The sequence below is a fragment of the Leptonotus elevatus genome, chromosome 1 (genome assembly GCF_054856555.1).
Source record: "Leptonotus elevatus isolate MCC_2025b chromosome 1, RoL_Lele_1.0, whole genome shotgun sequence".
NCBI lineage: Eukaryota > Metazoa > Chordata > Actinopteri > Syngnathiformes > Syngnathidae > Leptonotus > Leptonotus elevatus.
The window spans coordinates 28,978,079-28,990,140 of NC_141239.1; the positions used below are offsets into that span (position 1 = coordinate 28,978,079).

The 12,062-nt window shown below is 40.4% G+C and overlaps 2 protein-coding genes across 4 annotated transcripts; one reads left to right on the plus strand and one right to left on the minus strand.

The window, feature by feature from the left end:
• Positions 1–246: 246 nt before the first annotated feature.
• On the minus strand, positions 247–6,618 carry sgf29 (SAGA complex associated factor 29). Of its 3 annotated transcripts, none has more exons than XM_086089783.1 (10): positions 6,492–6,618; positions 5,257–5,336; positions 5,117–5,192; positions 4,971–5,043; positions 4,031–4,095; positions 3,820–3,949; positions 2,306–2,452; positions 1,273–1,308; positions 1,029–1,191; positions 247–657 (listed from the first exon to the last, which is right to left on the minus strand). In XM_086089783.1, exons 2-10 carry the CDS (start codon positions 5,320–5,322, stop codon positions 541–543), a joined length of 873 nt encoding a protein of 290 aa, XP_085945909.1. In that variant the 5' UTR covers positions 5,323–5,336; positions 6,492–6,618; the 3' UTR covers positions 247–540. The 3 variants fall into 3 exon arrangements, with proteins under 3 accessions (XP_085945909.1, XP_085945927.1, XP_085945917.1); XM_086089801.1 differs by having other exon boundaries at positions 6,455–6,570; XM_086089791.1 differs by having other exon boundaries at positions 6,407–6,569.
• Positions 6,619–8,157: 1,539 nt separating this feature from the next.
• nupr1b (nuclear protein 1b) lies at positions 8,158–9,384 on the plus strand. Its single transcript, XM_086076465.1, has 3 exons — positions 8,158–8,374; positions 8,562–8,702; positions 9,123–9,384. Exons 1-2 carry the CDS (start codon positions 8,278–8,280, stop codon positions 8,690–8,692), a joined length of 228 nt encoding a protein of 75 aa, XP_085932591.1. The 5' UTR covers positions 8,158–8,277; the 3' UTR covers positions 8,693–8,702; positions 9,123–9,384.
• The last annotated feature ends 2,678 nt before the right edge of the window (positions 9,385–12,062 follow it).

Below are 12,062 nucleotides of genomic sequence, written 5' to 3' on the forward strand. Positions count from 1 at the left end.
CTACCCAGTGACTAGTGGGGATCCACTGTATTTTTTTTCTTCAGTGTCGCGAAGGATCACAAATTAGATAATGATGAACTGCCTCACACAAACCTTTTCAATTGGGGAATCCCAATATATTGAAGATCTAATGTGTATAGGGTCGCTTGTCAAAGAGGACAACCTACATTGGCATTCATTTTTACACCAAACACGGAGTGAAGTGCCAAAATAAACCTTGGCGAAAGCCAACAAATAGTCAAAGAATGAAAAGCAAAACTGCAATTTATTGGCTTCAGTGTAATGCAAAATAGTGTGCTGCTTATATTACCTGGTCATTAATTAACAAATACATGAATCAATCTGTATGCTTTAAAGTTAAAAAACAATTTCATACAATTTTTATTATTTACAGTCTTAATATTTAATGTACACACATTTCATTGTATGCTAAACAACAAAACACTTCTTTCAAAAAGATGCAGTTCCTTGATTGGCCACAAGGTGCTGATGAGGCACTAAGAATGTGTTGTGGTGTCTTGTGGCCTTTTTGATTTGCTTTTACTTCTTCTTGTTCTCCTTGCAAGCGACCACGTAGCGCTGAGCCACATTGAGAGGCGGCGAGTAGCCATCAGCGTAGGATGTGTCCTCGAACAGCACAGAGTAGTCGTCCTGGGGCTGTGTCAAAATCAAACACATTGCCGTGATAAAGCAAACCCCAAACCATTTGCTCTTTTGCACTTCCTCAAAGGAGAACATATGAAATAAGCATATTGCTGCCACTCCAATGAGAAAATTGTACACTAGTTTCAAGGTATAACATAAAAGTTGTCGCTGTCTACTCAAGTGGCAGTATTTTGAGGGTAACGGCTCATAGCAACATTGTAAAAAAGGGGGAAAACAATTGGGAGGGAAGAGTAAACTTAGTTCAACATTTTAAATGATGAACTATGAACTAAACAGTTTTTTTTTTTTTTAAGGTTGAGACCTGAACTTTGAACTCGTTCTTGTAGAAAATGAACTTTCCCAACACTGCGTGTGCAACTGACCCTGTGCGGCGGGGCATGGATGAGGGCGCGGTAGAAGCAGGTGGTCTGCGGGTAGAGGGCGAGCACCAGCTGGTCTTTGCTGAAGAGCGCCTCGGGGTCTGTCTCGGGGTTGGCCTTCCACTGCGGCAGCGGGATGATGCGACGTCTGCTCAGAGTGTGTCGTCTGATGCGCGCACACACAAGAAGTGACATCAGCTCCAGGAGGCGTGGCTGACAACAAACCTCCTGGGTATGACATACTCACTCTTTGCCCTCTTCGTCGATGTCGTCCACCTCGTACCTGGAAGAGGTCAAAAAGTGTTGAGTGTGGCTATGAACACAGCCATGACAACCACGGTACCTGTATTGACATTTGGTATTTTTGTACACTGTTAAAAAAAAAGGCAGGGTTTCCCACACCATGTTAATACTTGGGCGGGCCACCCAAGTAAACTGGCCATCACCCAAGTAGCAGGACTGAGAAACCCCCCCGTCCCCACTCCCCCCCGGAGTCCACTCACCCAAGCAGATTTCAAATCTGTGGGAAACACTGGAAGGAAATGTAAAAGAGCAACAAAAAACATAAAGGGAGCGCACACGCGTGTGTTTAGTCATGTCATCACGTTCATTGTTGTGATTCATGAATCAGGAAGGTGTGAATGATTCTGAACGTGTTCCAGACTCACTACAAAAGAATTGTTCAATGTTCTTCTTAGGAACTATATAGGCCAGCGATGGCCAAGAGCCGGACCACGTTCTTGGTCCTCGATTAATTTTTAAAAAGTATTTAAAAAAAAAAAAGAAAAAAGTTTACTATAGCTTCAAAATAGCTTTTTAGTTTTGAAATACCCAACATTGTTGGGCTCAAATCTGGATGTAAGGCAGGATTCGATTTCCAAATCTGGATTTGAATTTTCAAGATTAAATGTGGTTTGGAATACCCAATTTTGGATCAGATCTAGGTTTAATCTAATTCACCAGGTGGATTATATTTGAAATAATGGGCCAGCAATTTTGTGACATCTTTGAATAGGAATTTCTAGGCATGAGAACCCTTTTCACATTACAACAAAAAAAAAAAAATACAGTAGGTAGGCCTATGTGTTTTTTTTTTTTTTTGCATCAAGTAGCACTGATGAAAAAGTGTGTCCCCCTCCATGTTTGAAGTTGCCCACCCCTGACTGAGGTCTAGAAGGTGAAGTGAGCAATCCAAGTGACTTGGCATTTTTGGGACAGCTTGCTCCGCTGTTACTCAGACTCGCAGAGGTGGAAGTTAAAAGGCGAGGCGAGCCGCGTACTTGTTGGCGGCGTGGCTGTAACTGACGACCTCGGCCAGGATCCACTGCTCATCTCCGTCCACTGCCTTGACCCTGGCTGCCACCTTGTCTCCCTGCTTGGCCACGTAGTCGCCGCTGGCGGGCGTCGCCCCGCACAGAGGGGGCGGGCTGCATAGACAGACGGACATACAATGTTTTTTTTTTCAGAATAAATACTTCATAGATTTAAGTAAGCAGCAGAAGATAAAGAATATATTTAAAATATAATGCAAAGTTCTGACATCTTGCTTTTGTGTGAACAGAGAGATTTGTCTCACACAAATAAATGTGATTTTCACGTGTTTTTGAGATCCACAAATATTCTTGATTTTCACATTTTTGTTAATTTTGGTTGTGCATTTTTCATGGCTTATCATTTGTAAATATTCATCCCTGCTTGCGAGTTGTTAATTGTGTGTTTGTGGATCATCGCGTACGCACATTTATTTTTTAGATTAACATCACGCTGTTTCAAGATATTCACAGTTTCACACACACAAATCAGGTATGCACGTGTCTAAGGCCCGTTCCTCCTCCGTCCACAAGGAGGCAGTGTTGCTGTCTCCATTGAACTTGACAAGAAGTATACTTTTCTCCTTTAAAATTGGAAAGTGAAAATCGGAAATCAAGCCTTTATCTGATCTTCTATGATGTGCTTCTTAAACACAAATTGCAAAACAAAACGAGATCCATAAATTGTTACCCTCAAGCTTACTTTACCTTTAATACTACGCCATAAGATGTTCTTCTTCTACGCCACTGCAGCAATAGCCAAAGAGGTAGTAGCACAAAGGCAAAATGTCTTCTGGTCAAGACAACACAAACTCCAAAGCCATCCAATCAGAAGCTCGTGCTTTAAGCGTTTCCATCTGGCGCACTCCTCGTTTTTTGTAGCACCACCCAACAGCACTTTTGAAAAACGCTCCGAGTTTCCAAACGGTTGGAGTGCACAAGAGCATGCTTCGAGAGTATTCCCGAACGCACCCATAGATATGGAGACAGTGCTCTCTCATTGTAACGGGGGTGTGCAGAAGCAGGAGTGGCTAAAGTAATGAACAAGATGGTGACTTTTAACCCCGTTTTAAACAGTGAGACTGCAGCGAGAGCACCGAAACATGGACTCGTGTAAACAGATCATATTTTACCAGCACACACTGAAAAGTTAGCAGCATTTGCAAGCATATTGGTTGCAGTACGGAGCCCTGATAAAGGTTGGGAATCACTGGCTTAAAGAAGCCTTAACTGTGCGGTTGGCTGATGAATGCTTGAGAAAGTGCTTGATGAGATATGCAGCACAGCCTAGAATTCAAATGTCGCCGACTATCACGTTAACCTCACTGGGGCTGTCAAGATCGCGATCACACTAAAAATGTATTTAATAAGAAATGTTTCTTATGTATTTTTGACGGGAGGATGTAGCACGTCACCCCGGTGATAAACAGGTTCACTGTATAGTGCAAATAAGCAAGTCAGATAAAAAGAGGGCGCCTTGGTACCTCTCGCCGGGCTTGCCGATCCAGAGCGGTAGCGTCATGGCGGACTGCTGGAGGAGCGTCATGAGGACACCGCGCCGCATGGTTTTTCTGGGTGGGTCACTGTCGCTATAAACTCCGGCCATCTTGGCGGCTGCAACGGTCGAAAGATGTTGTGAGCATGAGGGGACGCCGGGGCCGCGACAAACTGGATGGGACACAGGTGCATACGCACCAATCCTTCGCTCCTCCAATAATGACTTGATCTCCGCAATTTTGTCCAGAGCACGGCGCAGGATCCTGAACATAAGACAAACTTCAACATTTACCATGGCAACACTCACGTAGTCCTCTGTTACCTTACATAACTTACACTTGTGTCACTATGACAATGCACGAGCTGTTATCATAAAAACATGTTACATAAATATGTATTACCATGACAACACCTTCCACAATGTCAGCTGTTACCATGACAATATGTTACGCTAATGTGATACTGTTACTGTGGCAACACCTTAACTCATTCACTGCCATTGAAGCCTATAAACGTCAAAAATTCCTTTTAACTATTTCTATTAGTTTAATTTTTCCCCCCACTTTTGTTAACAAGAGTATGAAAACCAGGACGTTTTTTTAATAATCTTTCTTTCTTTTTTTTTAAGAAAATATTATTAAAAATTAGGGACGACAGGCGATTACATTTTTTAATTGTAATTAATCGCAGGACTTCAATAGTTAACTCACGATTAATCACAAATTTTATATCTGTTCTAAATGTACAATATTTTTTTCCCTAGGTTTTCATACTCTTGTTAACAAAAGTGTAAAAAATGTTAAACTAATATGAATAGTTCAAATGATTTTTTTGACGTCTATAGCCGTCAATGGCAGTGAATGAGTTAAACATGTTACCATGACAACATATTATGTTCTTGTGTTACCATGACAACATATTACAAGCTGTCAATTGTCTCCACATGTTACAGCCATGTGTTACTCTGGCATCGTGTTACATGCATTCAACACAATGTCAATTGTCATCATAACATGCTACACATCCATGTTAGACAGTGTCAGTTCTCAATGTGACATAACATGACGCGTTACTATACATTACCATGACAACACCTTATACAGATCAATGGTTGCCATAACAACAGGAGTCAACTGACCCACACTCTGCCTCCGCGTCGGCCTTGGCAGTGGTGTAAAGTCCTCTCAGCTTGGTGCGGTAGTACGGCGAAGCTGCAGGACAACAAGCGCACAGTCACATCAATTACGTGCCAGGAAACGCGGCAAGGAAGGGTGCCCAACTGACTTTTGTTTTCCGTCTGCATCCTTTCGTGGGTTTTGTGGATGTTGAGCAGGTTATGTTCGCTGCGTGACCGCTCCTCCTGAAACACACGTGCACATAGTTGATCATTTGACATCCTGACACATGACATTACGCGAGTTTACCTGCGTGTGTTTGATGAGCTGATGTAGTTCAGTGAGCAGCTCGGCAATCTTCGTATCTGCTGACATCTCCTAGTGTTGACCTACAACATCACTCATGTTGTTATAAAAACTTTAGAGTTGAAACAATTAATTGACAACTATTCAATTATCAGATTAATTGACACTATCTCAATAATGTATTTATTGCTTAGAGACCTTGTTGAACATAAAATTGTAATTTCAGCCTCTCAACAGTAAATATTATTTTATTTCTGTAGTCCTCCAGATGCATTATATTTGTGTTGTGTTTTTCAAATTAAGCCAATCGCAAACATCTGCTTTTACTTTGTAAACCACTGATCAAAATATTTGTTGACTTTGTCACGGATGTTGCAGACCACACCAGGAACTGGATCATCATAATTTTATGCTTGCGCATTTCCGGCACTGTCATTTTGAAATAAGAATATAAATAAAAATGTTTTTAATCTGATTTTTTTTTTAAACTTAGCTGATTATTTAAAAAATTCTTAGTTGCAGCCTTAAAATCAATCCCAATGATATACCATCCATTCATTCATTTTCAGTCAATTCCGATTCAGTCAATCACAAATACTGAGCCATATGTTATAAAAAAATAAAAAATAAATACAGAAGCGTATAAAAGACACAATCATAACATTTTTATCATAGTATAGTTGTAATGTAGACTGATCACACAAGCTCATGGAAGAATCACTCATTGTTATAATAATACCATAACAATAACACAGTAGTAAATAATGCTGAGTGAATGCAGGACAAAAATAATTTAAGAAAACCATCTACAGTTGTGAAGCGACAGGACTGTTTTATTTAAAAAAAAAAATTGTTTACATCGTTTGATAGTAAAAAAGACGAAATAAAAAGTGTAAAAAGGATACAAATGTTTCAATTATTTTTGAAAATCGTTGTTTCAAAAACGGGAAACGATACGTCTGTGCCAAAAGCGCAGTTGATATAATAATTACAATAAAAATAATAATAAATGCTAATAAAATATACGATACGTATTTTTGTATTTACAAACGACGAGCGTTATCTTCCAGGTATCCGAGTCAATGAGCTAGCGGCGCGGATGTTACGCTAGGCTAATGTGAGTGAGCACGAGCCAATAAAATAAAAATCTAACCGTAAATGTGCTTGTATGACAACAATTAACACCAGCAGTCAAACTTGCATTGGTTTGCACAAAAGCATGAGAAGCGACGTTGAACCTTCCAAATGTTGTCCACTTCACTTGCTTAGCGCGTTAGCTTCGGCTTCTTCTACTTCCGGTTCTCGCTTCCTCGTCTTCTTTTTCTTGTTGTCGAAACGGAGGCGTGTGGGGCGCACTGCCACCTGTTGGACGCCAGCAGGCGCCGTCGAGCACGCCGTTCGGGTTCCTCTGCTCCTTCACATCGGAGTACGTTACGTACGTTACTGGTTTGCACGTCTGCCTCACAGTTTGGAGGATGTGGGTTCGAGGCTGGTCTTTGGCCTTCTTGTGTGTGTTTTTATTGGCAGCTTGTCCACGAGATGAAGTCAGTTGTTTCAAAAACATGTTGGCATCTTCATTATTTATTTATTTAAATGAAAGGGGGCAGAAAGAAGTAAAACGTAGAGTGTCTGTTAGGTTCCTTGGAGATAAACAAAGAGTCCATAGCTGGCAATGAGAGTTTGTTTATATGCAACTGGAGACCAGTCCATTGTCTGTATGTGGAACGACATTAACTACTGACCAATTTTTTGTATGTGCGCTGCCATTTGCTGGTGTCTGTATGTGCCCTGACATAGACTAGTGACCAGTACGTTGTTTGTCTTTATACACTATGACATTAACTAGGGACCATGGCCAGGCCATTCAAACACGTGATGTTGTTTGACTGACAGCAAAAGAATGAAAAAGTTCAAATAGGAACGGTCGTACTTAGTTGATTGGCCTTGTAGCGATTGTGTTGTTTGCACACGCCAGCGTGTGTTGCACCATATGCCAATCGGCAGCCAAGCACACACTTATGTTATCTTGTGTGACCTGCTTCTCTCCCAATGCACCTGTGGATCGCAAACATTGGGCACACACACACACACGGACACCAATGCTGAAAAGCAGAGCTGATTTATTTTGAAACAGACTTTCTGTCGTGTGATACGGAATGTGTAGTGTTGTGTATGTGTAGTGTACGCTGTGTTGCCTTTTTGTGTTGTTTGTCAGTGACCTTGTCCTGGTTTTTCAGCTGATAAGTTAAAGTTGGATGTTTGTGGGTCATCGTGGACGGCGGCGAGATAAAAAAAAAAACTCAATGAGGTCACCTACATTTATTACAACCATTCAAGCACATGCACACGTGAGCACATGCAAAATACTGCTATACATTTTGGCTTTATGTTTTTCTTTTCCGCTTCACAGAATGAAAACACAAAATCACAAATATCAAACAGTCAATACAAAAGAAAAATCATCACTCTTATGAATATGAATCACAGATTACAGATTTGGATGCTTGTCGACGAAGATTTTATACACAGCGGCGCCTTGAGATACAAGGGACCCGACTCGTGAATTTTTTAGATACAGGCTGTTGTTTAAAAAAAGTTGTTTGGCAACAAGTGAAGAATTTGTGCAAGAGGAGGCTGCACTAAAAAAAATGAAACGTTGGACCAGTAGTGTGAATGTAACAGCATGGATTTATGCCTGTAGTCAAAAAGCATGACTATGAATACTACACAAGTACATGACAATGTCTGATGATAACTTTGGAAGGTTGGATGGAAGTTTAAGCAGACACGTTTTTCAAACAGTTAGTTTGTTGAATGTGCGAAAAGTGAGTCCTGAGGTGCAAATGATGCAATAGCAGGAGGAGCCTGGAACTTTCCACCAAAACACTCAAGTCATGGGGCGGCTCAGGGGAGGGAACTCGGCTGTCCCATAAAAGCACCACCTCATGTAAACACGCAGGCAGAGACCAGAGTGAGCGAGCGACTTTGTTTTTCCTGTAAGACGACGAGGACAGCGACGGCATCATGAGTCACGTGGACGTGAAGAACTTGAAGCCCAGCAACTTCGAGGACCAGTACTACGACCAGTACGACTTCTACAACCTCAGCGACAAGTACACAGGTTGTACACTTCATCATCATCATTATTATGTTTGTCTATATGTGCCCTGTGATTGGCTGGCGATCACTCTGCCTCTTACTCAAAGGCAGCTGGGATGGGCTCCAGGAGGAGAAGTGCTTTAAAGAAAACAGATGGATGAACGTTGTTGTTTTTCTCTGTGTTGCGGCGGTGATGATGACATCATCAGAGGGGGCGTCACGCAAAGGCCGCACGAAGAAGGAGGCCAGCGACAACACCAACAGGCACAACCCGACGGGACACGAGCGCAAGATTGTTGAGAAACTTCAAAACAGCGACAAGAAGAAGAGTAACGAGTGAAAGCCAAAAGGTCAGCCTTCTTTTTCTTCTTTCCTGCCTTCCCTTTAGTCCTTCCCTCTTCCCCGTCCTTCCTATTTTTTTTCTTCTGTTTTGTTCATCCGTCCTTCCTCCCTCCCACGGCCGGACACTCAAACACAGGCTAACTGGCCAAGTTCTTGACGTCACTCAGTAGGCCACGCCCCTTACAGACCTATAAACAACACTGTAGTTGTGGTTATGACTGTTGGCTTGCACCGATGTACAGCAATGACACTTTAAAAAACTAGCTTATTTCTTCACATTCTGTTTTATTGCATTTTTAAGAAATAAATAAATAAATAAATAAATGTTTTTGTTGACAATTATTTGTCATTGTATTTAGCAAAACTTGATGTATCTAAGTATCGCTGAGTACTCAAGTACAAATTTTGAACGTGTTTGTACCCCCCAGGATTAATCTGACGGCTCAAGCGGACACGACCTGCAGTGACGATGGCACGGGAGCGACGATGTCGTCTGTCCCGACGCCGACGTCCATCCTGACGACGATGTCGGCTGCGTGTGACCCCCCGCCCTTCCCACCCCAACCTGCACACCTGTAGCGGTGGCGCGCGTGGCGACAGCGGGAACAATTGGGTGTTGACATGGCGGATTTTGCAATAAAGTTTCAAATGTTTTGTTGATAAAACACAATAAATATGATGTGAGCAACACTGCGCTCTCCTGGACTGACAGTCACATGGCATTCTGCACAATTTTGAGTTAATTGTAGAGCTGTCAAACGATTACATTTTTAAATCAGATTAATCACATCTTAGAATTTTGATTAATCGCTTTAAAAAAAAGACTTTTTATCAAAAAAAATTTGCCCGCCAAATTTAAAGAGCAGCTGTTATATGTAAATTATTTCGATATTTAATGTTAGGAGGACATCTTCAAAAAAAATTATCCACTCCACACACTCATCCTCCTCTTTTTCGAGTCAATTACTTGCATAATTTAAAATGAGGAAAAAATTACCCCAATATTTTGACATGAACAAATATTCTGAATGTCATACACATTCATTCATTAAATGCTTTACTTTAATGCATGTATTTCTGTTTATTGCTCAAACACAACATGTGCTACGTTTAACGTAGCTGTCCGCTGTCAGCTAAAGGATCATCTGCGGTCAAAATTAATAGTGTGATTAATCTGCGTTAATACTTGATTAATGCGATAATTTTTTGTGATTAATTAGTTAACGCTTTAACTTTGACAACACTAGTTATTTGCCACACTTTTTTTTTGTCCTTTACACACTTGCTCAACAATTTCAAATTTTTTATTTGGCATTTTTAACAGAATTCATACTGTAATTTCCACAGAATTTTCTGGAATTTGTACAAAATGTCACATTTTATATACATTTTGCGATCAGCTGTATGCGGTAAAAATTAATAGTGTGATTAATCTGCGTTAATACATGATTAATGCGATAATATTTTGTGATTAATTAGTTAGTTGCCACTTTGACAGCATAATATATATATATATATATATATATATATATATAAAGCGTTAACTAATTAATATATATATATACAGTCCTGCTCACTGTTATTGGTAAATTTATATCATGAGAACCCTTTAATTTGGATGTCCAACGTAATTCAACAAAAAAAATTTTTTTAAACTTGCATAATGTAATTTCAAAGAAGAAATAGAAAACACAGCATGTGCAGCAATAATGGCACCCGTCTTTGATATTTGGTTGCACACCCTTTGGCAGTGATGACAGCTTCCAAACGCTTCTTGTAGCTATTTCCAAGCTTCTTGCACTTCTCCGCTGATATTTCCCCCCACTCTTCCTTTGCAAATTGTTCAAGCTCTTGAATGTTTGTTTGCAGGTTTGTTTTCCCGATGGCACATTTCAGCTCATATCAAAGATTTTCAGATTGAGATCAGGAGTCATTGCTGGCCATTTTAAAACAGTATTTTTTGTATAGATCGTCTTGATAATTCTCAGATTTCATGATTCCTGTGATATGATCAAGGCCTCCAGTACCAGATTTAGCAAAGCAGCCCCCCAGAATGATGGATCTTCCACCATGCTTAACTCTCGGGAGGGTGTTCTTTTCCTTGGAAGCTTCATTGCATCGTCTGTAATAAAACTGTTGGCGTGCATTGACGAAAAGCTCAATTTTTGTTTCATCCGTCCACAGAACATTTTCACAAAATAATTGTGGTTTGTCCAGGTAATCCTTGGCAAAGGTTAGCCATTCTTTTTCATGTCTGTCTCAAGAATGGTCTTCCCCAATGAAGCCCTATTTTTGGTTCAGTGTGTGGCGTATGGTACTTCTTGAAATCATGATCCCAGACTGTTCCAGGTTGGCTTTCAGGTCTTTGGATGTTTAACGTGGTGTATTTTTCCCCACCATTTGCACCAACCGTCAAAGACTTCTGTATATGACCATAGCTGTCATTCATTTTTTGTTAATTAGTTTTACTTCTTTATGCCCCCTTTTATTTATCTTTTTTTTTTAATGAATGAAATAAATGAAAATTAAAGACTGAAAAATGACTAAAAACCAAGTTCTGCTTGTTTGTATAAACAAATAACTGCTTTATATTGCGTCCATACGCTTGCACACGAGACCGCTCGTCATCTCATTCAGTCGACTTCAACTTGTATGCTGTTGCCTTTATCGCCTTTTCAAGCTTGACTCAAAGTTCATTCGATTAACAATGTGTGCACGTGCTCGTGTGCGTGTCACACACAAAGATGGCAAGGACTGTTATTAAAGTGACCTGTGGATGCTGACCTTTGACCTTTGCCCTTTGCCCGGGAGGAAATCAACAGCCAGCCCAAGTGTGTGCGTGTGTGATGTGTTCAGGTGTGAAAGAGGTTAATATAGTTGCTACTTGTCATGTCTTCCATTTTGACAGCAATATGCATTATGTTACAAAAGTTGTGTACATTGCATATATGTGTGTGTGTGTGTGTGTGTGTGTATGGTCATGATGATTAATTAGTTTTGTGCCCATATGAATGTTTGAACAAGTGTGTCCTTGTCCGTATGTCCAGTAGGGGGCAACAGAAATGTTTGCCAACACAAAATTATTCCACTTCAATGTGTGGGAGGAATTGATTCAGGGAGGAAGAGGAGGATACGATTTTTTTTATCAGGGCCATCTCAATCCCCATGGACTTCACTCTCCCCCCCCCCCCCCCCCACAAGCACACGCACACGCACACATACACATACGCACACATTTTTATATATATATATACACACACATATACACGTATACATATATATATATATATATATATATATATATATATATATATATATATATATATATATATATATATATATATATATACACACATATACACATATAT